Source organism: Pomacea canaliculata, linkage group LG1 (genome assembly GCF_003073045.1).
Source record: "Pomacea canaliculata isolate SZHN2017 linkage group LG1, ASM307304v1, whole genome shotgun sequence".
Taxonomy (NCBI): domain Eukaryota; kingdom Metazoa; phylum Mollusca; class Gastropoda; order Architaenioglossa; family Ampullariidae; genus Pomacea; species Pomacea canaliculata.
Genome location: NC_037590.1, coordinates 33,177,892 through 33,205,748, shown reverse-complemented (window position 1 = coordinate 33,205,748; position 27,857 = coordinate 33,177,892). Strand labels below are relative to the sequence as shown.

At 40.1% G+C, this 27,857-nt stretch overlaps 4 protein-coding genes and 1 long non-coding RNA gene across 5 annotated transcripts; 1 reads left to right on the top strand and 4 right to left on the bottom strand.

Annotated features, from left to right (window-relative positions):
• Positions 1 to 706: 706 nt before the first annotated feature.
• Positions 707 to 4,822, bottom strand: LOC112563516 (RING finger protein B-like). Its single transcript, XM_025237500.1, has 2 exons — positions 4,683 to 4,822; positions 707 to 3,908 (listed from the first exon to the last, which is right to left on the bottom strand). The coding sequence occupies exons 1-2, from the start codon at positions 4,803 to 4,805 to the stop codon at positions 3,273 to 3,275; spliced, it is 759 nt and encodes a 252-aa protein (XP_025093285.1). The 5' UTR covers positions 4,806 to 4,822; the 3' UTR covers positions 707 to 3,272.
• Positions 4,823 to 12,192: 7,370 nt separating this feature from the next.
• On the bottom strand, positions 12,193 to 13,898 carry LOC112563449 (E3 ubiquitin-protein ligase rififylin-like). Its single transcript, XM_025237365.1, has 2 exons — positions 13,744 to 13,898; positions 12,193 to 13,125 (listed from the first exon to the last, which is right to left on the bottom strand). The coding sequence occupies exons 1-2, from the start codon at positions 13,765 to 13,767 to the stop codon at positions 12,415 to 12,417; spliced, it is 735 nt and encodes a 244-aa protein (XP_025093150.1). The 5' UTR covers positions 13,768 to 13,898; the 3' UTR covers positions 12,193 to 12,414.
• Positions 13,899 to 15,579: 1,681 nt separating this feature from the next.
• On the bottom strand, positions 15,580 to 20,676 carry LOC112561066 (SET and MYND domain-containing protein 5-like). The gene is given in 6 exon segments (XM_025233266.1): positions 15,580 to 17,046; positions 17,048 to 17,096; positions 17,098 to 17,255; positions 17,541 to 17,807; positions 17,965 to 18,103; positions 19,925 to 20,676. Coding segments are annotated over 6 exon segments (1,422 nt in total). The 3' UTR covers positions 15,580 to 16,989.
• A 172-nt stretch (positions 20,677 to 20,848) lies between these two features.
• LOC112563367 lies at positions 20,849 to 21,984 on the top strand. Its single transcript, XR_003099032.1, has 3 exons — positions 20,849 to 20,967; positions 21,304 to 21,456; positions 21,876 to 21,984. It is a non-coding gene; the product is annotated as an uncharacterized LOC112563367 (long non-coding RNA).
• Positions 21,453 to 24,165, bottom strand: LOC112563304. The gene is made up of 2 exons (XM_025237211.1): positions 23,808 to 24,165; positions 21,453 to 22,749 (listed from the first exon to the last, which is right to left on the bottom strand). Exon 2 carries the CDS (start codon positions 22,739 to 22,741, stop codon positions 21,950 to 21,952), a length of 792 nt encoding a protein of 263 aa, XP_025092996.1. The 5' UTR covers positions 22,742 to 22,749; positions 23,808 to 24,165; the 3' UTR covers positions 21,453 to 21,949.
• Positions 24,166 to 27,857: the final 3,692 nt, after the last annotated feature.

The window sequence follows — 27,857 nt, the reverse complement described above, 5'->3', positions numbered from 1 at the left end:
TTTTGCGTTCCAGAGATCATGCATTAGACTTTCTCTGATTATGAATATTGGTTGTTTATTTTAATTTTCCAGTTTCTCTTCAGTGTGGCTACCTGAGGCTACAGCTCTATCAGTATAGTGGGCAGACCTGCAGAACATGCTGAGGGGTCCGTGGACCCGTCTCGCATGCGCTTACACTGTGTGACAGTCCAAGGCAGTACATGTTTGTTAGAGTCCACGGTTTCACACCAAAACCTGCACATTTCTCCGTTACTTCCACCAAGCACCTTATGTTGCCATTTGTATTCTCCAGGCTCGACTATTGCATTTGTATTCGTTGATCTCCCTCACCGCTTGCTCAACAAGCTCCAGAGAACTCAAAATCGTGTGGTTTGCACTGTATTCCGCAAGCAGAGGGCTTTTCTGGCTTGGGTTCATCCTGGGACACATCAGGCCTGGCCGTGGGATTCATCAGAGAAGACTTTTGCCAAGTGATGCTGTGTCAGCATCACACCCTCACTGCGTTAATTCTGTCAGCTAAGACAGAGTTCCAGGCTATGGCGGTGGAGCAAGCAGGAGAGCTGAGTTTTGGCTGTAGGCCAGTTTGCCCGGCCATCCCATAGAGATGAAGCATAATTAGCCATCCAACTCAATGCCTACAAAGAATACTGAATTTCGCATAACTTCCTCTAAAATCTAACACAGTAAGCACACAGACAATTGTTAATAATGTTTTAAAGTTTTATTTAGCTTACCAAGATCTTTTAAAAGTAAATATTAAAAAAAAAACAATTTCAGTCAGCTTTCTTAGAACGCCATATTTTAGGAAATCTTATTTGACAACTACTCAAAGAAAGAAACAAGACTAACTTTCATAATACTGACCAAAAAAAAAATCATGGTGGTGACAATGATAATAATAATATTCAAATAGTCATACATATATTAAATGCTGTCTGCACTACATCCTCAGCACAAATGAGCAGAAGCTGCAGGAATATAGACCGTTAGAACTGATGATGGCCAAGAAGAATTACTGCACCTAAAATACACATTTTTAGTTTTATAATTCGGTAAATGACATGACAAGCAAAAGTACTTAAAGAGCAGTTTCTCAAAATATATTTATTTGCTTGTGTAAGTTAAAACATCTTAAACAAAAATATATGATACAGCTTTGCAACAGAACTGGAGAGAGGCATGACAGGAATCAATGAGAAGAAATATTAGTCGTGCATCTGTCTTACACTGTCAACTCCATATCCACACCTATGGGTAGTGAAGAAAATGACACTGGCTGGCAAAGGAAATAACAGCTGACAGAGCAGCCGCCTGTCACAGCAAAACTAGAATCTCTACAGTAGTAGAACAAAACAGATATCTCATATAGTTTTGTGATGTCTTTAGCTGCTACATAGACCTTTAATAAAAGTAGTAAATGTCTATTTCTGTTCTTTTTTTAATAACAGTTGTCTGACTTTGCAATCAATAAAAGAACCATTATCTCATCACTGAGTAACAGGACTAACATGACCACAATTTACATCTGACCATGTCTGGTTGCAGTTTTAGTCTCACGAGTAATAATAATAATCCAAGTGATTATTTCACAAAGCTGACTAAATTAAAAAATGCAGTCTTATGAACTAGTACTAGATCGCTAGAAATGGCACCAGTACAGGAACTGCACTTTATCACTAGCAGACCAAAGCAACTGCATTCTTATTATATTTCAAAACGTTTCTTGATATTATTGCTGATTCTCATTGTAAAACCTCAACCTCAATGAAAATAGAACATTTACTGGGCTATATTCTAAGAGGGAGTTTCCTGACTAGGGCTGAATATTTCCACTAGCGTTATTGTCATGCTATGCAGATCATGTATTCTCTTTCCATTACCTATAATTTGACAGAATTAGTAATGCAACTGATAAGGATACAGAAAAATAACATCATCTAAGCAAACTGTTTGTACATAAAATATATCAAGCAGCATATGTCTGTTTCTATGACGAAATTGAAGAGCAAAGCCATTTTAGTTAAATTCTTCTGTGATTTTATAATCGTAGAACAAGGAAGTGGTGATATCTGATAAAATCATATGCCCCTGGCTTCTATTTTTTCAGAAAAATACCCCCATTTGAATGCCATTTTTGTATGCTTCCCGTGTAAAGGCGTCTCCGCAAGAAAGCAAACATAAGCACCAAATGGTGAACTTCTCTCAAATAGCATTGGCTGCTCTCACCGAAAATGATGCGATTAAAGTTGCCAGACTGGCTGAATGAGTCAAGCAGCAAGCTCTTTCGAAACAAAGGCTTATTAGCAGTGCTAATGCAAGTATAAGTAACTGAGTACATTTTAAAGTATCGCAATAAACCAAACATAATTTTCTCATATATTTTAAGTAAAACGGTCAAATGATGCAAATCCTATGCTCTGATCAACCCAGCCAGACAGCAATAGATTTGTAAAAATTGCTGCACAAATGGCAGAAAAGTCTTGCAGACAACAGCATGTCCATCGCCAGATAATCATGTTGAAAATAACTATTTCCTAAACATGTTTCATAAGTGATAAACAATTTTAAACAACAACAAAAAATTTAGTGACAATTTATAAAACCCACCAAACATTAACATCAACGAAAACACACAATCCAAACTGAACAAACAAATCAAGGGCAAAAAACATTAACGTAACACTGTTTTTCAGCTTGATATGCTAGTTAAGCTTGCATAGAAAGTAAAAAAATTCACAGCAAACACTTATAAACACTTATAAAGCAATATTGGCATCTCTTTTCGTGTCATAATGTAAAGAGACGAAAACCAAAAAAAGATGTATCCTCTCCAGATTTACACATCAAGAAATAATAATGAGCTTAACTTTTCATTTGAATTAGTGTTTCACCCACCGAGTAAGAAATCTGCCTTGCAATGTACTAACCAACCTACTGTAAGTTATGCAACTTGCAAGCATTACGGAACCAACTGCAAGTGATATATTCACTGCAACACACACAAACTTAAGGGCTTGTGATACCTGGATGCTTTCTTTAAAACATAAAGAACAATGTGCATCTCTGCTCAAGTTAAAATATATTTTACAGAAAGCTCTCAGGATCCACAGAACCTATGCAATTATTTAATGCAATGAGTGTGTAGGAGAAGTCAGTGTGGTAATTGTGTTTCTTTTTTTCTGTTAATCAACTTTATGTTGTGTTGAAACAGATATTGGAAGGCTTACACTAAATGAGAAGTAAATATGGGCAGATAATCAGGCAATTAAAGTTCAGGCTAAGTAGGTCTTGACATCAGCAAGGATGGTCTTCTTGCAAACTGGGCACGCAGAAAATGTCTGGCCACAATCATAGCAGTGTGAGTAGTGGCCACAGGGCAAAAATGTGACAGAGACTGGCCGCATCTGACATTTTCTGCATGTGTTCTTCTCTTTCAGGTATTTATTTTCATTTTTCAAGGCCCTGTATTTCAGCTTAAGGTCCCCAACAGTCTTTTTGTCTGTATTTCCAACACTATACTCCTTTACCTTTTGTTCGTCTAGCTGTCTTACAGACGAGGACGGTGCAGATTGAATTTCTCCGTCAGTCTCTAAATCACTGTCACCTCTACAACCGTCACCTGAAAACTCTGCTTCTAATGAATGGTACTCAGAATCAGATTCTCCATCACTCCCATAGTTTTTTGAAACAGAAAGGAAAGTTGGTGTTTGCTTTGGTAAATTCTGCAACGGAAATTGTTTCTGCTCAAGAATTTCCAAAATTTCTGATGCAGTAACAGGGTGATTTGCAGCTTTTGATCTTGCTACCTTGTATGCTTCAAACAAGATAGCCTCTGGATAATCGCCAAAATTACGAACTGCTTCCACCCATGGTTGATTCAACCAGTTTTTGTCACTGTTCCCTGGAGTCTGAAAAAGATGAGATGTATACTGCATGATATGTATACTAGGTTTACTCCTGCATGTTGCTGTATCACTGTGTTATTTTAAATGACAAGAAGTAATGATTTGCAACCTTCCTATAGCAAAACTCTTCAACTGGTACACACTCAGCTTGGTGATTTTGCATGCACAATCAACATCTATCGAACTGTATCCCCGGGAATAACGTACTCTCGAAAGAGGTCTCGTTTTATTATTAACTTCGACAGATGGTTTTTTTGAGGGTGGTGGTGGTGGATGGGGAGGGGGGAGTTTTTCCGTCACAGGCTTCGGAGAACAAGGAACTGACTTGTGACATTCTGCTCCGAATTTGAGCGTGGTAACCAACATCCTTTGGTATCTTCATAAAAAATTACACTCTAGCAAAACTATGCGCCGTATGTTTCAATAAAGTGCGAATTTTTTTTTTTTATTTTTGGCGCTGATGTAGGCACAGGTAGCATGCACTGACTGAATCGCTATAGATTTAACCAAGAGCCCTGCAGAGATTCAGAAATGAAAAAAAAAATGTTACAAAAGTGTTGTTCTATCAAATACTACAGGCTGTATGATATTCGTAAGATAACCGTTTGAGTCTGATAAAGAAGTATCTTGTTAACATATTCTCGCTTTCTGTAATTCAAAATGGCGTTGGTCGACTTCTGCTAACCGTTTCTGATAAAGTCACGGTAGAACAGCTTTACGCTAATATTTACACAAAATACCTCAAATTAGTCAAGAAAAAGGTTTACATAAACTTACGATAGTCTGAAAACCTGAACTCATCCTAGACTGTACAGCTGCCTTGGTACGACTGATAGGCAGGACGAGTGCACTTTGGGTAGCGGAGGAATACTTTGAACTGTCGACACGACTTGTCCACATATAGAATCGGGGATTCCGCTTGTTACTAACAGGACAAGAGGTCAAGATAAGATAAGACTTTTTTTGTCCCAGAGGGCAATTCTGATGCAGGTCGATTACAATTAAAATTTATACACAATCAGTCATCAGGAAAGACGATAGTCAGCTGCTGCGTTTTCTATATTTTAATCATCGTTAGTACTGTTGTTTATTCTTTTATAATTCATGTGTTATTTGTTTGTTTTCCTGTCCCTAGTATGATGTATACATGCTTCGTTCTGCAATTGATTGCCAGTTTAATCTCAAAAGCTGACCTCTAATTGTAATAAAAATATGCGAACAACAACAACAAAAAGAAAAAGACAAAACACAACAACCAAAACAAAATGAAGGCCATGTCACGAAAAAAAGCAAACAAGCAGAAAAAACTTACAGTGTCCTCTCGAAAACTGAGAGTTAAACCGAGAAGTCGAAAATACCGGTGGCATGCAAGAGCTGACCAGAAAAGAAAGGAGAAAGTTGACTTTGGTTAGACGATGGTAAGAAATTATCTCACATTGCTTATTTGTCTCATTTATCTGATCACCAATCGATTCCTTTAGCTGACGAAAAGGAAAGAATGCTATTTTTGAGAGCAGCAGAATACTAGAGCTGGACTAATTTTTCAACAGCGATGTGAACCTACGTCTTCTGTTGCTGTCATTCGACGAAATTAACCGCGTGATCTTTAAAAAAAAAAAGTGTCTCACTGGAACATTAGCGAATTTTCTAAATTATCTTCTAACTAGAATCATACGTAATAATGGTCAACAGATATTGTACATGTGGATCTTTTTTTATTTGAAGATCGACCTCTGCTGGTGTTTGTCATATATTTTGCTGCCATCACATTCTAACAAACAGCGATTCAAAGTCCATTCAAAATATCAAAAAAAAAAAAAAAAAAGAAAAAAAAAAAAAAAGAAATATCCAAGGAGAGAAACTTCCAGTTTTCCATTTACGTGTCATTTTAAATAAAAAGAGGTAATTCCACGGAAACTGTGTAACTGCACATATGAAGGAAGTAAAGTCTCCGTGTTACAGAATGGTGAAACTGATAGTTGTTGCCGGTGTTTTTCGTCCTGCGTCATAATTAGATAATAGGAAGGCCCTTTTCTTTTTTGGAACTGTTCTTTATTTATAGAGGAAATAATTTTAAATGTACCCGCTTCATATTTATACAAATTAAAGTGTCACAAATTCTCTGCAGACCGTTCTCAAATTTACACTTTTGACCAGAAAAACATAATTTCGACTTTCAGAGGATACATTCATTTTAATAAAGAAATATTGGTTAATAGGCTGGTTGACTTAGAAAAGTGCTGTCACTTAGCGATGATAAATTGTGGGAGTGCCGTTTGGAATGTGGATGTTAGAGGTGCGGGAATGTTACAGGTCATTAACGATGAAAGCAAAATGCGTATCGCTTTTATCACACGACAGCGTCACTACCTTCTCTACCGCTCTAAAATAAAGTGCGTCCAATTTAGCTCTTCCTGGCTCCTGCACGCACAAGTGTTTACTTCTCTGCTATGTCAACACTTACGTTACGGATAATTTAGTTTTGGCTGTTATCTAGGTGTTGACGACCTCCTGAGAAATACAAAGAGTGGTAGCAATAATACTGGGTGCCCCGTTGAGACTACACGTCAAGATGGACGAGAAATGTTGAGCAGCATGAGATGTTTCTAAATAAAGCTGAATGGACCAGCCTAAGCCTTCCCTGTTCCCATGAGAAGGCGTGTATTGGTTTACGACAGCCTGTCTAGTGCAGTGTGAGATCAGAGTTAAAAATACAAGCTGTTAACCGACAAAATCGAACAGAAGTATGTCGCCATGACGCTGCTGTCCAATCATCGGATATTTTTTTGTTTTTTGGGGGTTGGGGGGTTGGATTGGAGGTGGAGGAGTCATGGATCGGTGAGCAGGACTGGGGTAGCTTAGAAACCAGTGTCGTGATTTGTTTTGGTTGTTTTTAATAGAGATTGAAGGATGTACCAAAGCTTCCTGTAGCCGATCTAAACATCACTCGGCACTACCCGTTTTTCGTCGGGTATCGGCTCCCATTTCTACATTCTATAACCAGGAAAAAAAAAACTGTTCGATATTCCATACGATCACAGATAACCCCGCTGCTAATTTTAAGGGAATATAAAATGTAAAAGAATCAGCAGTATGGGGTGATTTTTGTTCTGTTCTATTTCTTATAAAGTATTTTGATACCATAGACTGTTTAGTCACAGAATTTATAACACTTAATTTTATTTTAAGTGATACCTTACAATTTCCTATGATGACGATTCCGGACAACGCCAACGCAAGTACTACTACTACTGATGATGAATTTTGTAAAGCGCATTTCTATTTGTGTACACGAGCTGAGTGCGCTGCACACAAAAGACAATAAGCACAATAAACCATACAACAAATATTAGAGTAAGCACACAGATGACAACATGACACACACACACAAAAAAAAACCATAGATGAGAATTGAGGCGCAGGCGGAACAGCACACTTGATTATGCAAGATATATCTAAATAAATTTCTTATGGAGATGTATTGAGGCTATATTTGAAGGAACATTTGAAGAAACATGGGAAGAGAATTGCAAATAGTGAGGCCTGAGAAGGAAAAGGAGCGACTGCCGAATTTCTCTCGTCTGGTGTGTGACACAGAAAGGAGACACAAGCAGACGGAAGAGACCCACTCAAGTGGTAAAAGGCGGTAGCTCAACAAGCATCCTGGGTGAAGGCCGTGAAAAAAGTGATGGCACTGTAAGGCAATCTCTGTCATCAATTCAAGCTTGGACTGGCAGTCGCGGAGGAGGTGGACCTCAATTTTTTCATTCACCCAGGCTTTCCAGAGTGTACCACATGATTTCTCCTGCTGCTGACATTTGGAGAAGGGAAGCCCGAGGCCAGAAAATATGTATCAACAGGACACACCTGATAGTACAGGCCCAAGTGGTGGATGGTAAAACCGAGTGGTTGGATGTACACAGTGAATAAAAGAGACCCAAGAACATAAAACATAAGCACAATGTTTTCAAGAACATTGGATAAAAAGCTTGTTTGGGGGTTTCAGGTTCGAGGCTGGGTTGCTTTAGAAGTGGAGTGACGACAGCATGCTTAAACAACGAGTGTACAGCACCACTTGACAAAAACTGCAATGAGTGATAATGAGAATGCGAATGAGCAGGCAAAGATGTGCCTAAAACTACCAGACTAGGTGTGATCAGTCAGGTAGGATCAGTTCAAATCTGGGCCAGAGAGACAGAAAGTAACAATAATGCGCTGGAGAAGGATGTCATGGTCGAGTGCATCAAACGCATCCGCCACACCCAGCATTGACAGCAAGGAGATGTATCACGGACCAGCCAATGACAGTGATTTTCCTGGTCACATGACCCCCTTTCTACACAAGAGTTAAATGAATGGGGTAAATGAATGTGAGAATGTACCAGGAAGTCAGAGATTGAAAGGGTTAACGGATACACCCCAAAAATATGTAGAGCAGTTAGTTTAGTCAACTTTGTTTAGCCCTTGTTACTCCTAGAGGAGCATAGGGCCGCAACAACATCCGGGCATGATGATTTGTCACTTTTCATGCTTTGATGATTTCTGTCTTAGTGGGAGGGCTGTTCTTGACGTGAAGTTGTTCAGTTGCTGGTGGTATGCCAAGTATAGATGGTTGAAGAGGTCAATTCAGGATCACTTCGAAGTGTTCCATCCAGTGGATGAAACGGTGGAATATTCATAGACTGATAGAAAGTGAATGGGAGCGCTATCCTTTTACTTATAGTGTGACGTGTATATCTAGACTGATTTTTGAGAAAGCAGCATATTAAGAGGTTATAGAGCATTTTAAGTATATGTCATAGGTATAAAACAGCTTTTGACATGTTTGATCTACTAGTTATTCGTGCGGTCTTGACTGTGCAATCACGGACCCACACAAAAGAAAAAATATGATTTGAGCGGGTCGCGCCATACGGGGATGGCCGGCTGATCTGTGTTTAATTAAGTTTGGTGTTGATAGGTTGTTTTGTTGGAAGAACAAAGGAAAGAGTGTAGTATTGTTTTGGATGTGTGTTTGTGTGACTGGTTTTTTTTTTTTCTTGACGGGAGAGGACGGACGGGTTTTCTATTGCAAACAAGTCTTGAACGACTTGTGGTGTAGTCCTGAATTTGCTACTTATCTAAAGATTGGTTTTGCTTTTCTCTCCAGGTTTTCTTTGTGTTTTTATTTCACTTTTGGTTAATTGTTCTTCGTCTACTTGCCTTATCCGCCTGGGTTCCTGACCAGCGCTGAGTTGAAAATAATTTCAAGAAGATTCCTCGTCTGAAAGGCACTGTAGAGTGCAGGTGACATACTAGAGGCCCGAAAGGTGTTGAGGGTCAATTTTGTGCAGTTTGACTTTTCTTTAAAAATGGATTCCTTGGTTATTGAACTAACAGGAAAATACACTGCTATGTTAAACTAAAAGTTAGAAATTGTCTTAAAATACATTTTAATCGAGGTACCCTAAGGCGATCCGTCCTGATTTCCACAGGAAAATGACGAAATTCAAACGCTGTTTTGGTATTGTTTCCCTGTAAGAACCCCACTGTTTTATACCTTGCTAGAAAGCCCGGAGTCTGTATTTTCAATCTGTTTAACGACTGATTCAAATATTAACCAATCAAAAGACCACTAATCCCCTGTGGAATGCGGCGTCCCTCGTTCTCAAACACTGGTTTCCTCCAAAGACGAAAATCAAGAATGAAATCTATCAAAAGATTGAGAGACGCCACTACGTAGGGATAAATACTTCTTCTTCCCTTTTTTTCGTTTTTTTTGGGTTTTTTTTTTTTTTTCTCATTATTATTACTAACATGCCGATTTCCTGTACTGTGGGCAGAAGCTTCGCGGGCCGGACGGCACTGCTTCGCGGGCCGTATGTTGTGCATCCCTGATGTATATCAATACCAAGATTCTCATTTGACATTGAGTTGCTAATTCCCCCATGTGGGGGATGGGATCGAACCTGGAGCTGCTTTCTGCCAGGCCGACCCGTGAGAGACTTGGGGTCTTGCCACGAATACTACAGGAGGTCTACCTTCAGTTTAAGTCCAAAGTCCTCCGGAGTAGGAAGTATCAGACTTAACCTGAGGACGACTACAACCAGAATGGAATCAAGATTACTTGCAGCGATCAGGCAACCCCAACGACCCTAACGTCCACAACATTTTAGTCTGGCTTTCCGTGATATTCGGGTTGAGCAGTTTTTGGTTTTGTTCTTTTCTGGGATTTTGTTGTTTTTTTTTTTTTTGTTTTGTTTTTTTGTTTTTTTGTTTTTGTTTTTTTTCATATTCTTGCAGGAGACCTTAACTGCATCACTAACTCTAAACTAGACAAAATTGGATGAAACCCACACAAAGGAAAAGCCGGTCAGGCCGAACTATCGAACTATCCTATGCGGGGCCGAGAGCCGTAAGAACACTTACTTTTTAATCGTCAGGCTGTTTGCCTCAGAGTGGTCCGAAGTGGTGATGTGCTATTCTTGTCATAGAAAGGGCTTATCAAACAAGCAAAATTGATATCAAATCACTAAAAAGTGTCATGATCATGATTTTTTGGAGTTGTTTGTATAAAAACAAAAAAATGAAGCAAATGGCAATCAAAAGAAGAGAAGCACTAACGATATCTTTCTTGGGACTGGTTTTTTGTTTTATAAAAGCACTGTCAGAAGCATCTGCTTCTCATTTCAATGTATCTTCTGTATGTATCTGAGGATGCAGACACTTCTCCGGCATGAGATGCTGCCACAAAAAAAAAATAAAAAAAAATAGAGACATGTCATTACACCATACATAGGCAGCCTTGGCAGTACGCGGGTCCCTGCGGGGCAGAGAGCCACAAGTGTAGACTATATACTGTACAGGGACATGTGTTTCAAAATAATAATAGATGTTCATGTATAAAGTAATAATGTATATAATAATGTTCATGCATACAGTGAAACCGTACTAGTGTGCTAGCAGTTCAGAGATAAAAGAGAGCGATCGAGCAGACGACACTGCAATGACGAAATGGTCATCAAGAGTAACATCATGTTTATTATTACCAAGTTTTATTACTTGACATTGAATTGTTATTTCCCCTTCTGGGGAGTGAGTCGAAGGTCCACCCGTGAGAAAGGTGCACTGCCACAACGAGACGGTCAGTTTAATTCCAATGTCCTCTGAGGGTGAGGACATATCGGATCTCAAACTGATATCCTCAAGCCGGACCATTAGTTGCTACAGATTGTTGGAAACAATCCTATGAACCTTATGTCACTAACGTTGACAACAGTATAGTCTGACTTTCCGTGATATTCGGGTTGAGCAGAATAGCATGCAAATTAAATAGCTTTTAATGTAGACAACAACAAGTTTTGTAAGACTTTTTGTAAAAATATTACACATATTTTTTAGAAAATGTTTTACCATATTTTTTACATTTATTTGTCACTAAGAAAACAGAAGAAACATCGTAATTAAAACGGTAGTTATCTTTTCTAAGCATAAACAAGGGAAACAACCCTGCCCTCAGTAGCTTTAGTACTTCTTAACTAGACACAAACGAGAACTTTTAGGAAAGCTAGGCTGTCACCTAGGGCGCAGTCTATAGCTGTACTAAGCTGGTTGTCTTTGGCATGGCGCTCCTTGATCGTGGGTCGTGCAGATGGTGGGACTTGAGGGTTCAGAGGAGCTCGGGTTGTCTCCATGGAACGTATGTGGTCATGTGGGTCAGGGTGGCGCGGTCGTTGTCTGCATTGGACTTACCGGTCACCTGATTTGTTTCTTTGCTCTAGGCCAGTCTAGGGCAGTGATGCCCAACCTTTTTCGGCCTGCGGGCCATATCCATTTCGGACAGCCGTGTCGCGGGCCATATCCATTTCGGACAGCCGTGTCGCTGGCCACTTAACCGCAAAAATACAAAAAGGAAAAAAAAAATAGAGCAGATACCATTTTTTATTAGAAACAAGTTGTACTTACCATTAATTATATATTAATTAGTGGGATATTTGAAGTTGTTTTCCCGAAACCAACTTCTGAATGTCCGGCCTCATCGTAGAGACACCAAGTCGGAGCACTGAATCGAAATATTCGTCCATCGCCAAAAAAAACAAAAAAAAAAAAAAAAAAAGATTGGGAAACGCCCCTACGTGAGGATAAATACTTCTTCCTTTTTTTTTTTTTTTTTTAGGTCTTCTTTTATTACTAACATGCCGATTTCCTGCACTGTGGGCAGAAGTTTCGCGGGCCGGATATGGCCCGCGGGCCGTGGGATGTGCATCCCTGGTACACACCATTCGAATGAGGACAAACTCTCTGAGCATAGCATGTAAACCAAGTAATGCCAAACATTTTTTATTACCTTTTGAAACAGAAAATGGTATAAAAAAACTTCCTTACTCAGCCTGTTGACTAACACAGATCAACTGAAATTGTATAAGTATTAGTGTTTTACAATAAAAAATAAAATTTTAACCTTTTTTTAAACTGTCTTCGTCAAAAAACTAGCATTTGAGTGAGTTTCTGTTCTTCTGTTCATTTCTTTTTATGCTCTAAAAGTTTTCACATCAGCAAGAATAGTTTTATGGCAAATCGGGCAGGTGCTAAAAGTTTTCCCACAATCGTAGCAGTAGGAATAGTGGCCGCAGGGTAGAAATGTTATTGAAACTGGTTGAGAACGGCATTGCCTGCAGGTCTGCCTCTCCTTCAACAACTCATTTGCACGCTTAAGTGCCTTATATTTTATCATCAAGCATTGCTGGTCGTCCTGTTGTTTATGTTTACTGGCAGCCTCTTTCTCAGGAGCCTTTGGTGCATCAGGAGGTTGTTGGATCTGGTTGAATTCAGAGGACAGACAGTCACCGTCAGTTTCCAATGACATCGACTCCTCGTTGAGAAAGTATTTTTCGTTATGTCCTTTCGTTTGAGCATCATGGCTGCGTTTAGTGTCAGGTGCCTGGGAGGGGTCGATCTTTTCTTCTTTATGTCTTTCTAGTTCAGAGTTTGTGGTGGAAGTACATGAGGAGGGTGAGCTAAGGGCAGATGTGGGGCTGCTTTCACTGACCTGGGACTGCAGTTCATCCAAAGCATTTAAAAGTGTGGAGGCTTGTGGCTGCAGGCCTTTTTCGAGAACTTTCTTCACAGCTTCGATCAAAATACTGATTTCGTAAGGTCCAAAGGTTTGTACTGCTTGAATGGCAGGTTGTTGCAGGAAAGTCTCATTGTTGTTGATATCAAGGCCATGACAGACGGTGGACTGAAAAAAAAAAGAAACACAATCTTTGCACACTGTCACTGAATAAGAGTTTTTTGGTCGTCTCCAAGATTATCAATCCCTCGATCTGATGATACCTGCTTCTCAAGCACACTGTGGATCTTTTCGTAATTAGGTTCTCCAAAGATATGTATAGAAATTTATCCTGTTTGGCACTTGTGGTTCAGACATTGCTAGTATGATTGAGTTACGAACGTCTCCTCCGCTGACTGATAGAAGTCCACAGTCTGTCCTGAATATTTCGTTAGGGGAGCCATCTTGTTCTCAAATTGCGGCAAACGCAAATGTGAATCCTTGTATAAGTATTTAAATACAATTTAAAAATAAAATTAAAACAGACACCATTTTTGTGTGTTTTATATATAGAGGTGTGTGCTGTGAAGGATTCGAAACACTAAGTGAGGACTTAGGTTTAACCCCCAACATCTCCGAATCGTGAACAGACTTCTCTGTTCCATTTTACCCGATTCTCTTTAACCTACTTTTGACTACCTGGCTGAGATTATTTCTGACAACAATCCTTTCCAGAGAAAACTATTATTTTCATGACATGAAGGTTTAGGAACGTGTAACATTTTCTGACATTGTTGAATAACTCACCTGCAGCAATCCACTGCCCGCCATTGGACAGCGAGCCTCCACACAGACAGACAGACCGGCCGTCAGACAGCAGTTAGCGGGACCCGGGTATGTGCAGACTTAATATTGCAGACACAGATCATTCGGGAAAACCCAGCCTCACGTCATCTTACACAAGCCGCTTGTGACTTGTTATCAGTTCTTACAATTAAAGGAGTGTTATCGAGCAATGCTGAGGGGAGCAAAGTGCGTAAATCAGTGTTATCTATGTAGTCAGGGTTAACGAGGGCATTAAACTACAAGTCACCATTGAAACCTCACTTGATAGCCAGTCTTGTAAATTTTGAGTTACCTCGTGCTGTGTAAGTGGCCTCGATTGTGGAGAAGTCTTCCCAAGGAAGAGCTCTCCTGTACCCTGTGTATGTGTGTCTATTCCTTTCTTTCATTGTGGACATGTGGGGTTGGTGAGAGAGAGAGAGTGGGTGGGTGCATGGATCATTTATATTTTGTAAAATTATAGGTAGGTTTTGAAAATCGCCATCATTCATACAAGTTCTTCCCCTCCTTCTCCTCCTCCTCCTCCTCCTCCTCCTCATCATCATCATCATCATCATCATATACTTTCAATGGATTGATGTAAAGGCAGAATAAAACTGCTTAGAGCAGGATCAAGTTGAATCTCGTATATTTTCGTTTCTGTTCATGTGGGAAAAGAATGTTTTATATGATGTGTTTTAATAAGAGAAATGTCACGGGTCTCTTTCGTTTGCTTTAACGAAGTCGCGACCTCAGATGATGTCAACTCAATCGCAGGGTGAGCTGATGCAAGGTTGGACATTGCTCATAGTCATCTTGATTGTTATCACTAATATATATCACTAATCCAAACTAACAACACACCAACGATCACTTGCTTGGCGACGTCACACACATAAAGGGAGGAAAGAATAATGTATCTCTCCTATATTGCTCTCATTAGCTGAAATAGTAACTAAATATAATTTTCAAACGTTTCGGACCGTCGCCAAAGCCTTATCACCGTCTTCACAACCTTATCACCGTCGTCACAACCTTTACTATACCTTTAAGAAAAAAATACTTCGAAGGTTCAAAAAGGTGGCACACAAATACCCGACACTGGCCGACTTTTCATTTCCCATCAGGGAATATGAAAATGTGAGGAGCACTCTTGGAACCTAACAGTTCTATTACAGAAAATCCCGAGACTTAAGAAAACAATTATTTTACCCTTTTTAGTCCATTTCAAACAAAAGTGTTTTAACTATTTTGAATTTTTACTTATTTTATTTGTTGTTTGCAAGTCAGCAAATAGGGTCAGCAAATATTTTTTCCCTTCCAGAATCTGTGTTGTGTGTCTATAGATATTAAAGTAGACAGAAAATTTACAGGGCCTACAGGAGGCAGTTGTATCTTGTTTTTGAAACATGAGAACGTGCAATGGTCTCGGTGAGTGTCTGGCGCGCACGTGAGCATCCTTGACAAATATCAAGCCTCTCATCTTTCGAATACGAAACCCTTATTATAATATATTACTTCAACAAACTTTTATGTGAATTTCATTCCATTATTATTTGCCCTCGAAAGCCTCATAATTTGCGTTTCTAAATTTTTATTTGTGTACTGCTTCTGTTTCTGTCCAAGAACCACTTATTTATCCACACATCGTGACACAGCATGCTGAACAGTTGCGTATGAATGTTTGCAAATGTCAACGAGTAACTGTCAGTCATGTTTTCAGTATGCTTCTCCTGCCTTTTGTAGAAAGATAATGTGAAGAGTAAATAGCCCAGTAAGAGAATGTACGAAACGATAGTTTCCGATTTCTTTATTTCCTGTGACATGAAAAAAACAAACGAGTAGGATAAAGAACTAAGAAAAAGTAAGAAGAAGGAAGGAAGCAAGGAAGAAAAAATGAAAAATCATAAAAGGGATTAAAAGAAAGAAGAAGGTAAGTAATAAATAAAGTGAAAAGCAGATAAGTATTTTAAACTACAGAAGGCATTCAGGACTTAGTCGCAGGTTTGAATCATGTTCTTACTTATCTTCCTGAACGAAACCATAAACTAAAAGGAGAAATAAATAGCTAAAATAACTGGTTCACAAACATTGAAATTTGAGCAAAATGGGTACAAATGAACAAGAGAGGGGTTACAGCAACATTCTCGCGCTAATTTTCTCAACCAGTTGAAAATACGTCAATCACGTGATCGAAGCACACGAATCACTGACGAGCAGGACAAAATCAGCCTTCTAATTTAACTATTTAACTAGACTTTGTACTAGGACAAAATATTTGCATCTTTGAAAAATGCACGTCGTATTAAAAAACACACAAACACAAACAAGTAAACAAAACCACCAACAACAAAGGCTTTGACAGGTAGAGGCCCCGCAAGAAACAAATGTCGAAAGAAAATATTAAAGGAATGTTAAGTGAACTAACAAGTCAATCCTACTTATTAATTACTGATTTTCTGATACATTTCTACTCACAATTTTGCGGTGAAAAGAATCGCTTATTTTTTACAATTGTTTCCGACAAAAATTTCTAAAACACAGCCTCGGGATGTTTTGTGAAGGCCATCATTTTGGAGCACTTTTTGGGAAACAAAACAAACTGAACCTAATTCATGAAACAGCAGCAGCCATTTATTTAACAAAAATAAAGGAACTGTTCGCATTATACCCTTATTTATATTTTGTAATAAAAGAGAAGGTATGCGTTCTGAACTCCGCACTTAAACGACCGACAGTGGACACAGGCATCGGAATTATGTACATGTCGTCACTCAGCAACGAAACTCGTCTGACCAGTAAACAACACATTGCATATACAATCCCTCTACCAACATGTCTTGTCTATCCCGCCACGTCTCACAAACAATGGGAACTTCAAGAGATATTTGGGTGAACAAGTCTGACAATCAAAAACACACCACTCCAGCACTTCTACCATTTCACACACGATCTCTACTAACATCCATGCCTCTCCTCCTCAAAAACAGTACGAAACGAATATTACAAATGAAAGTCATTGATTTACATTCACAACATTGTACCTGGCATAGCTGCTGATGTTGACTTTCTTTGAAAAAATATCAAAGTGGAGTTATAAAAACAAACAATCCACACTTAAGAAAAAAAATGGTTAGTAGTGTATAAAATAATGATGTTTCGTTTTGAAAGTCAACCGTGCAATAACATAACAGCTGTCTGTCGAAAACACTTGATGAAGGATGGACAGTTTTATGTCATTGTGATGCAGATCTTCTTGTGGCCTCTCTTCCACGCTTTCTTCTGGCAAGGCGGAGGAACAGTACCAAGCATGCTTGCAGCGGCCACACTGAGGGAAACGGTTTGTCGGGGGACTTCTTGCCACACTCACAACATTCTCCAGGCCCGTCCCCCTCAAACTGACAGCGGGGACAGCAACACCAGAAGTTGTAGGCCCAGTACAGCATCAACCGTCTCTCCTTGCGGCCTAGAGTTGTGTCAATATATTGGTTACATACCTGTTGATGATGAATAACAAAAGTTACTGTTTGTGTGTATGTAAGAAAGAAAGTTCGGAGGACAGAGCTAAAAGGGATGCAAATGAAATATAGAAGCAAGAAACGCGTAAACCGAAAAAAAGATATGAAAGAAAGGAAAAAAAAATCCCTAAATTAAGAAATAACCATGAAGAGATCAAAAGAAAGATATATACTCACAAAGAATGAACTCCTTCCTCAATCACATAAAATATATACACACAAGCACATACTAGTCCTTTCTGTTTCCAGCACTCGTCAGCTTACTTCGTCGTCGACAAGGATGTCTCTGACAGCTTTGACGACACAGCCGATTCTTCCATCCGGGGTCTTGCCGTCGCTGACAACGACGTTGTTAGAGCACGAGTGGTTCATGGAGGCATGGAGAGGAAAGAGACCTGCAAAATCGCCCTCGTGTTCCTTCCGGCGTGCCAGGCTCAGAAGATGGGCAAACTGGGGGTCCTTGTTGATCCCCTTGGTGAAGTGTGCCATCGGGTTGTCGGAGTCAGAGAACGATTGGACATTGCAGGACAACTATATAAATAAATAAATAAATAAAAGCTACATTGATGGCACCACCATCACCATTATGGACACCACTATGATGCAAAGTGCTGCTAAAAGAGTTGTTTTCACTTACGTTTAAGGGTGTGACGTAGTCATGTAAAAGAAAATTATTCGGAGATTTTACCTGAAAATACCTGTAATCAAATTCTTCTTTGGTAATATCGAAGCCGAGCCCATCTTCCAGATTCTTGAAGATTTCCTTCATCAGCTGATACATCTTAGAAATGGCGTCGGCGTTGCTGCCTGGTCCACTTGATACAAATCTGAGATGAAGCATAAACTTTCTTGTGAAGCACATCGTGAACTCACTGATGGGTCACTTACCTGCACGCCACACACACACGCACCCGTACTCAAAAGGAATAACCACAATCACAAATAGGTTCAAGGTGGAGACAAGGTTCTCACAACGATGGCCACGCGCTAGTCGATCCTTGATTGACTGAGCTCTCTCCCCAAGAAGAAAAGTTATTCAAAGAACTAGTGGAGGTGCAGTTTTTTTATGACTGGGTAAGGCTCAATACATAACACTATTTTCACAAATCTGGGTGAATACCCCATTTCCATTTCTATTTTTGAGATACACTCATGCCAAAATCACCATGCACAGGTTAAGGTCAACAAAACAGACGTCATAATTGTACATGGATACGGTCACGTTGGGAAGACATCCACCAATGGGAGAGCTGGAGGTGTATGTTAATTAAGCGTGTATGTACAAACATTACACGATCTAGACCTCTTACTCCAAGCATGGCGATGTTCTGGGCATGCATCTCAAGAACGGAAGGCAAGGGTGATATTCATCGAGATGTGTGAAAATAGTACATGTATCTCCTCTCTGATTTTACTCAGTCATTAGAAAGAAAATTTGCCCACCACTAGAGTTACAGCAATAGTAGTACCATTGTACGGTTGATGTACGGAGCATGCACGAGTATGCACGAAAATGCAAAAATGATAAGCATTTGGGTTAAAATATGTCAATCTGAAGTAATATAAATGTTACAAAAAAATCTACATAATTTGTGAATAATAATTAATAATGCAAAACAAGTGACATGTAGGAGATTTGCGATACAGTGCAAAGCCTCGAATGAGCCCTTGACCATGTCTACACAAAATCGCTAAAATTAAAGGTAAAGGTCGCCAATTTTTTTTTTTTTTTTTTTTTTTTTTAGGTCTTTGGGAAATGAGAATGTTATTATTTTTCCCAACCTCATGCAACTTCAGGTACCTACTTCCAACAGCTGGGTCGAATTGGGGATGGTTGGAAGTTTGCTGAGCCACACGGGTATTGAACCAGGCTTCTCGGTTCTAACTCTAGTGCTCCAACCATTCGGCTATCCGCTTATTAAATGTGCACTAATGCTTTGGGCTGCAGTTTCTTTTTCGCTTGCAAGTAAATAAGATGAAATGCTAGTAATTCACGCACGTGAGTGTGTAACCACGTGACAACACAACATCTTCATTGCGTCAGTTTTAAGTTTGGGCAACTTAAGAAACGGACAAGTGAAAATGAAAATCGTTTGTGACAATACCATTACTTATGTTCACTTCCGGCTGCTCGAGACCTAAATTGTTCTCGTGTTGCTGTCACTTGGTCAAATGAGATTGTATCAGCAGGAAGTGCTGTTGTACCGAAGTGATTAAGGTCATGGTATAAAAGTCATTTCAAAACTTTACTAAAAACAGCATTGAGCCAGTTAGGTTTCTAAAACGAAAATTAAATAAATGTCAGATAGCAACGGAGACAAACACAAAACGTTTTTTTTTTCTGGTTAGTGCATCACTGTGGTAAACCAGCCAACCAAAGAAAAATTAAAAAGAAACGGTTACACGATTAGATAACCATTGAATGAAGTTTGGTAAAGATCTGCAAGGCACTAATGTATTTCTTCTTTTCATCATTTTTTTGGTTTGTTTCTATGTCTAGTGACCACTGTAAGCTCAGTTAATAAGACTACAACAATAGGCAACTGCCACTTACGCATGCAGCTGTGGACAAATGGCAGTAAAACGAGGTCAGGTGTAGGCGGAGGCAAGAAAGAGGCGCAAGAAGAAAACAGACGGGGGGAATTCACCGGCTGAAAGGTGCTCCAGCCAGGGCCCGGTCTTCTTCTGAAGGCACGGCACGGCCGGCCTCGTGGGCCATGCTCTGGGCCCGACAGGTGATGAGGGCCCACACCTTGGCCAGGAGCACCGGGCTGAAGGAGGCGTTCCACCACCCGTGGAAGAGTCTGACGTCATCACGGGTGAGGTGGTGGTAGGTGTCGCACACATCGTACAGGCGCGCCACATCCGCATTTTTGTGCGGACACAGCAGGCGGTGGTAGGCGTCCCACGACTCGTCACGGCATTTCTCGCTGCAGTACACCTCGCGAGAGCAGCCTGCTTTGCAGGCGACCTTTGACCTGACAGGCCAGTGCTTCTTCACGGCCTTCTGCAGGAGGTCCTGCTGCAGCTCTGGGCGCCGAAGACGTCCGCCGGCCCGATCAGGCTGGTGACGCAAGCGGCGCAGCACGGGAACTGCAGGGAAGACAGCGTCTGGGCGTGAAGGACCGGTGCATCCGTGAAAACGACCTCGCCCTTTGAGATGGCCTTTACGGCCTTGACGCCTCGACCTATAGGGGTAAAGGTCACCTCTACCGCCGTGTCTTTCGTCAGGGGTTCGTACAGACGCCTGGCACGAACGTTCTGGAAAAGGATGTTGGTGCTGTTGTCGTCGTGTGCGGAACGCCAGACAGCCTGGCGTAGCCAGTCTTCTGAGCAGACAGGTAGCCCTAATTTGTCGAGGATTGAACCTGGAAATAATTGCACGTGTACATGGATCCATCAGTCCAATGAGATCGTTTTCTGTTCGTCACAGAGCTATCTAATGATCTTAATTATTTTAAAAAAGAGGAGTATTGATCATTTTTCATTGTCTGCAAAAGACAATGACAATTCTTTACTTACGAGGGTGTAAGTAAAAATATGTTTATTTATCTTATCCCCTCTTTACATGTAGCCCTCATCGCTCTCATCAGAGGAGGGAGTATCCTAAAGTGCTAGACGATATGAAAGGAAGAAAGAGAGAAAAGGGTGTTCCTTTCAGGTACACAGCAACAGCTCGACCGTGAGGCAGGTGAGTAATGTTTTCTTTGTACGTTTTTTTTATTTATCTCATTATTTATTCTAAGTCCAGACATTTAAGTAAGGTGATATGGAAAGAACGTTGTTTATTTAGGTCCTGACAGCATGTAGGCGTCTTAGTCAATAAAAACACTGTGTTATGAACGTTTAAGTCAATAACAGGCAATACCTGACTCATCGTCTGCTTTATGAAAACACTGATCAACTGTGTTGACAATCGATCGATTGCACACACATATGTTTATATGCACATAAATAAAATGACATCAGGACAATTTTAGGCCACTAGAAAGCCAGAAGCATTTTTATTATGTTCGAGCAAGTCCAGGCGATAACAGGCTATAAATAGAGCTGTCGAGAGATGACGTAATGAATTGACTTCCTTGACCTGCTGTGAACCTGACACGTCTCGTGACGCACTGTCATACCCTACATTGAAGTCTCAAGGTACAAAGTCTACAGGAAGCCGTCAAGTCAGAAGGTAAGACGGGAACGATTTTTATGAACAAAGGTTACAATGTGTTTGGCGATTGACAAATAGATGCCTAGTGTCATTCTTAGTCAGCCACACCACGTGCAGTCTGTGACAAGTTTTCAACAATATGTCTGGTTAAGAAGACTCTTAAATGACTAAAGGGTGCAAAGTTTCCTTGTAATGACTGGGCAAAATTCAGTGCAAGATATTTCTTTCACAAATTTTCGTTCTCTTTATTCAGACCTACGAGATATCACTACTCCAGCGCAGGGTTAGAAGTATATGTAGGCAGACCCTGGCAAGGGAAGTAACTACTCCACAAGCCTAGACTAAAATCTGAAAGGTTATGTCCCTTGTTTTCGTTGGTAAACTGCAGATAATTGTCAATTAATTCCAATGCAGCGAATGAATCTTTCTTCCTCCAGCTATCAGGTTACGACGATGTGTTGACGACGATGTCAATGATGAAGACACTAAAGGTGAAGACTAGGTTTATGGATTACATGTATGCCGCATGTTCATGCACGTGAAGCCTCAACGGCACAGAAAGTTGACACTCACCTCCCATTTTCCAAATGTCCAATGTGCGATCCGCTTCATCGACAGCCACGCAGCATCTGAACGCATCTCGCAGGTCACCCTTGGCGGAGAGGACAGCAGCCCTCTGCATCCACCCCTCCACCTTTCCTCCACCCGCGTGTATTTTGCTACGATCCTGTGACACTCCCTCAGCCGCGTCTTGGTCACAACCGACACGCTTTGTGATGTCTGGCTGGTCCAGCTCCCAACTGGTCATCAGCTCCTGTTCTGCAAGCTTCAGGGACCGGTCTCCAGGCAAGGGAGTTATGGGATGGAGGCTGGTGACATCAGTCAATCCGGAGGTGTTGTCTTCCCGCTGGGAAGAATGATTCTCGACTTCTATCTCCTTCCTCATCTGTTGTAATCCTTTGGCGATGAGCTGGTTGTTAGGTTCCAGGTCCAGGGCCTGCCTGAAGACGCCGTAAGCTTCATGAAAGCGCTTGCAGGCCACCAGACCCTGGGCCTTCAGAACCAAAGTGGGGACGCTGCTTTTTTCCCGAGCGAGAGAGAGGGCAGTGTCTCGTAGTGAGGCCTTGTAGTCGTGTAGTTGATAGTAGCACTGAGCTCGCTTTCTGTAAGTGTCTGCGAGCCCGTCAGCTTTATTGCCATTGCTCCAGTCCGCCAGCTCTTGGGTGTACAGAGCGATGGCAGTGTGAGGATCTCCAGCAGCGAAGGCTGCGTCCCCGGCTGACATTCCAGCTAAATAAGCCATGGTGACACCTGCAAGATACGACCGTAGGACATGAATAGTATGTAACAAGCAAAATCCCCTTTCCTTCCCACACACACTCACATATCTACAGATAAATACACACAGATGGAAAAAATATTTTACATTCACATTTGCATTATTGCATGCATCTTTGTATGCGTGTATTTGCAAAAAACAAACAAAGAAAAAACAAAGCAAAAAAAGCAAACCCAAAATAAATGAAGTTGTAGATTAATAATGCACTATTGAAATAAAAAAATGGCTATAAATAATCCAGTATCTTATGAGAATAATTCAGGCAACTGAAAAGTTAATGTATTGGCACTACTTGTACTTTTCATAAATCACGTGCTGTTAGAAACATAGGTAACAGATAGGAATAACATGATTTATTTGGCTTATACCTCGAAATATGTGAGATTGCCTTTTATCATTTCCTCAGACGAATGTTTACGTGTACTAACCGTTTCTACATCTTGCCTAACACTCTCACCTAGTGTTCCCAATAGAATCTCAGTCAACATAATCGCAAACAGTATAATTTCCCAATAAATTTTTCAGTATATTCTCAATCAAAATAATCACTAATCCACAAATTCCCCATGTAATCTCCCAATCGATGTTCGCACGTATGTTCAGTATATCGCGCTAGTTGTTCTGACCTGATTCAGACGCAGCTGATCTTTCAGACCAACTTTTCTAACGCCGAGCCTTTCATCGGAATATTTTATTCGAATTTGCTTCTTCTTCCAGCTGAACTAAACATCAAAAGAAGACGAAGTACTAACAGCAAAAAGAAGAGGACAAAAATAAGTTCAGTGATTTTACAGACCAGGACGGGCGGTGATGTGTACTTCTTACTATTCCACTGCACGCATTCTGTTCCAGACATTAATCACAACTTTCTTCTACTGCATCTTCAAATGCCATTGTCATTTCTCCATCCCTCCTCCCTTTCTTCGACAATTTTCTCTAACCCCCACTACAATCTACACATCACGTACTCACGCCCCTTGTGCTGAATTTAAGTTTGTTTTTGGTTAAAGAAAAACCAGTACAAACTTAACTGGTTTGTCGATGTCTTCCAGTAGACTCACGGGGGAAGACAGTCCCGCTGCTGACGCTCCAGGTGTTGCGCCTTACACAGGCCAGGGACGGTGTACTGACTGTACACGTGTACAGCGCGTGGCAGAGCGTCTGGAAACAACCGGCGAGAAACCCTCGCAATAACGAGATGATGAAGGAAAAAAAAAAATAAAAAAAACTTTTATCCCTTCCCCCTGCCAGAGCTCAGCGGGATGAGGAAGGCGAAGAAACGACCCAGAATGTCTGGGGTGAGGCACAGCAGGAAAAGAGAACAAAAAATAAGACTTACTCTCGAGGGCTACCTAACTAAAAACAAAACAAAACAAAAAAAAACAAAAACAAAACAACAACAACAACAACAACAAAATTTAGAAACTTATAAGTTAAATCCCAACGAAAAATAAAATTTATAAGTATGTTTGTGAGTGAGAGAGTGTGTGTGCGCGCTCTTGCTTTCAAATATGATTCACCTGCTATACGCTGCTTGTGCGCGGAGAGGATGAATTTGCCACTGAACGCACCCTGTTCTCTACCGTGGTGTGAGATTTAGTAGGATATCGAAGAAAGATACCCGGTCTGACACACACCCACGTGTGCACACACACACATATCAGTTTCCCCATTTTCTCCTCCTCCGCCGTCGTGCGAGCAGCAGACGTGCAAGTTTTTACCGTTTAACGAGATAGTGCTTTCCCCCAGCGCACGCGCTACCCAATACGGCAAAACATTTTTTTTTCTGGTATCCATGACGACAAGCTCAAATGCAGATTGAGAATTCGTTGGCTTTTACTGGCGATTCAAGGAGACTGGCTTGATTCAAATGTGAGGATATGACGTCATGTGATAGCAGTTGGAACTTCATCTTCTGTTGCTAGCATTTGAAATGCTTGAGAGGAGATAAGCACGCACGCGCACGCACACAAGTACAATCGTTGCTTCTTTTCTTTAATCTCTCCTGTCATCTACTGACATTTTTTTTTTCACTACACACGCAAAGTTTCAGAAAACGCAAAGGTTGGCGTTGGTTTGTGAATGTTCAGTAGTGGATTTCTTTCTTTGCTCGTCCATCCCTTCCTCCTTCCTTTCCTTTCCCCTTTTCTCCATTCTTCTTTTCTCTCTGCTGTCTTCTAGAGACATTTTGTATAAGCTTAAAAAAAGAGGGCGAAGTTTTGGAGTAGGATGCCAACAATGTCTGCAATCAGTTTCCTTCTCTCTGGCGAGGGGAACGCCCGACTTCCATTGTACGTGGCAGACGTGCTTTTAGATGAAGCATTTTCATTATTCTAGTTGAGCGTAGGAAGAAATTGTACGGAGAAAAGCATGTTTTTTTTTTTCTCCGACAGGACAGTGAGGGAAATGTGGGGAAAGAAGCTTTTTCTGTAAAATGTTTGTATTAGTTGCACGACAGTAATGCTATAAACATCTCAGCGCTCAGTGTTGATTTTATTTATGTTGGGGCGCGGGGAGGAGGAGTGTGGAAGTATTGTGTATAAACATGTCCATGTACATCTTTCTAGCCTTCAACGTCGTTTGTATGTGTTAACATATTGTTTATTTGAGTTTACTGATGTCACAGTGAAGTGTCAGTCACACCAAACATGTTGCTAGAGTTGTGTGTTTTTGCTCAGCTGCAGCAAGTTTGGAGACTTGGGTCTCCATTTTAATGATAGTATCGAATCCCCACAACCCAGATCTTTAACTAGTATGCTTAGTTGTAAACTTGTGAAATCATACAAGAAAAAAAGCTTTAAATTTTTATAAATTCACATAAAAGGTATAAGATTGTATGAAATATCATCTGAAATGATTCGAATAATGGAAACAAAGTTTTTTCTTGTTTGGAACTTTGAACAAATTTTCTGAAAACGAATCGTCATTTAAATGTTAAAATAAATACGCATTACAACTTTTCAGTAAGAAATAAAAGAAAAATTGGGGAAAGAAAAAGAAGGAAAAAAAGATAAAGAAAGAAAGAAGGTAAAAGGAAAGATATAAAAAAAAAAAAGGAGATAATGGTATAAATACTTTCTCGCATACTTCTCCCCTTTCCCATCCTCACCCCTCAAATTCTGCTGCTGTTGGGTTCTCGTGCACCTGCTGAACATGGCAGACATCCTCGACAGCCGGATGAAGGACTAAAAATAGATTTGTATTCTGGTGCCAGCAAGCGGTCGAGCTCGCAAGGAGACAAAATTCCACATTTCAAAAGTGAAGCCAACTGACTTAAGTGGTTTAATTCATGGCTTGTCTTCAGTGCAGCCTCACTTAGATTGGAAATGCGTATGAAAAGGTCAGAGCCTCGTTCTGGTTTGGCAGAAGGTGCAAGATTCTCTGGCGAATCAGATGATGAACCCTGAAGACGATGACAGCGAAGGATGGTCTAGAGGAATGTGCTGTGTAGCTTTTGACACTCTTGTTCCTCTCTCTTTCTTTCTTCCTTTCCTGTAGCTATTATGCTCTAAGCAGTAAATAATCAAATAAAATCTCTTTCATTCTGGCCATCATTTCGTCACTTTCATGTTCATTTTTCATGCTTTCAATCTTTTATTTCCTCCGCTATAATTTTATCTTGCTCACTATTTTGATGTTGAATGTGTTTACCGCAGTAACGAGAAATCTTATTTTTATATTTCGATTTACTGTCATTTAGTTCAGCAGCTTTTTCTTTCTCTTGTCTGTATAACTCTGTGTGTGTGTGTGTCCAATGTCTTTTAGACTAAGGTTCAGTACAATTTTCTTATATGCTGTTGATCAAGTAAACTTCAAGAATATCCGCACGCAGGCAGAATGTCAGCTTAAAGGACAACACGAGCGCTCACCTAACATCGTTAGAAAGAGATCATAAACATATTCTGGTTGTATTTCATGACGAAGAGGCACGACAAATATATTACTGGAGGTTATTTTTTTTTCCTTCATCAAAATTGGATTTGTCGAAAAAAAGGAAGGGACGCAGGGTAGTATTTCTAAAAATAATTTCGTTCGCGTGAGCTGAATTCGAATACACAAAAGGCGATCCTCGGTAAACGAAAAATTACCAGGACTCAGTATGCTGTTGCTGAGTATTCTCTTCAACACTCTTATAGAATTAATTTGTACTCATTTAGGAAATCTTAAAGATAATGGCAACAAACGCCAGTGGATTGACTTTGTTTAGAGATCAGTATATAGAGATGCCGTGTGGACTTAGTCCTCACTCCGTATTCAATAATTTGCTCAACACATTTCAAATCGAATGCTATCCAGTCACTAATATAGTGCAAGCAAGTCTTAAACTTTTAGTAAAACAAAGCTGTGCCAACTATACAAAAGCACGAGCTGTTAAAACCAACTACGATAGCTGGTGAAAAGCTTAAACATCACGTGACAGTCACAAACATCACCAGTCATCTCCTTATCCAGCTCAATGCTAAAAAACAACTGACAGTGTGAGGACCCTATTGATGTACGTGCTAGAAACAGACGAAACAAGAATTGAGGGTGACAAAAGTATGATGAGCTTAAACGGGAGCACGTGCGAGTAAGTAAACAGCAAATTTGCATGCAGCTGAATGAGGAAGAAATAAGTTTTTATATCGATATATACATATACATCAAATTTTTATAATGTTGTATTGTTAATGGTAAAAAGTCCCTGTCAGCAGTCAGTTGTAATTATAAAATAAAACGAAATGCTGGAAATTAACCATCTATCAAATAAAAAATATTATAAGAGTTTATCTTAAACAAACTCACATGTTAAATGTGTTGATATTTTATTAACTTTGCTGAACTAAGTCACACTCACTGTTACAAATACTACTTGCGGGGCAAAAGAACTCTTCAGTATCGGAGAGTATTTTTCTTCTGCTTTCCTAGTGGTAGGTGAGAATGCCAATGTTTGAAAACATATTTTGAAAATTAAACAATTATGTACTCATATTTTAGGAATTATTATTTTAAAATGAACTTAATCCGATCATAAAGGAAAAAAAATGTTGCACTCGTGTTGTCCTTTAAAGCTTTTCTGGAATTGTTCATTCCTTGGAGG

Bases quoted from the DNA above. Each gene is read 5' to 3' on its own strand.
- LOC112563516 (XM_025237500.1), bottom strand. From the start codon at position 4,805: ATGTGGACAAGTCGTGTCGACAGTTCAAAGTATTCCTCCGCTACCCAA. The intron at 3,909-4,682 runs GTAAGTTTATGT...CATCTTTTTCAG, and splicing joins GTTCAGGTTTTCAGACTATC to ACTCCAGGGAACAGTGACAA.
- LOC112563449 (XM_025237365.1), bottom strand. From the start codon at position 13,767: ATGGCGGGCAGTGGATTGCTGCAG. The intron at 13,126-13,743 runs GTGAGTTATTCA...TTTTTTTTTCAG, and splicing joins CGGGCAGTGGATTGCTGCAG to TCCACCGTCTGTCATGGCCT.
- LOC112563304 (XM_025237211.1), bottom strand. From the start codon at position 22,741: ATGGCTTATTTAGCTGGAATGTCAGCCGGGGACGCAGCCTTCGCTGCT.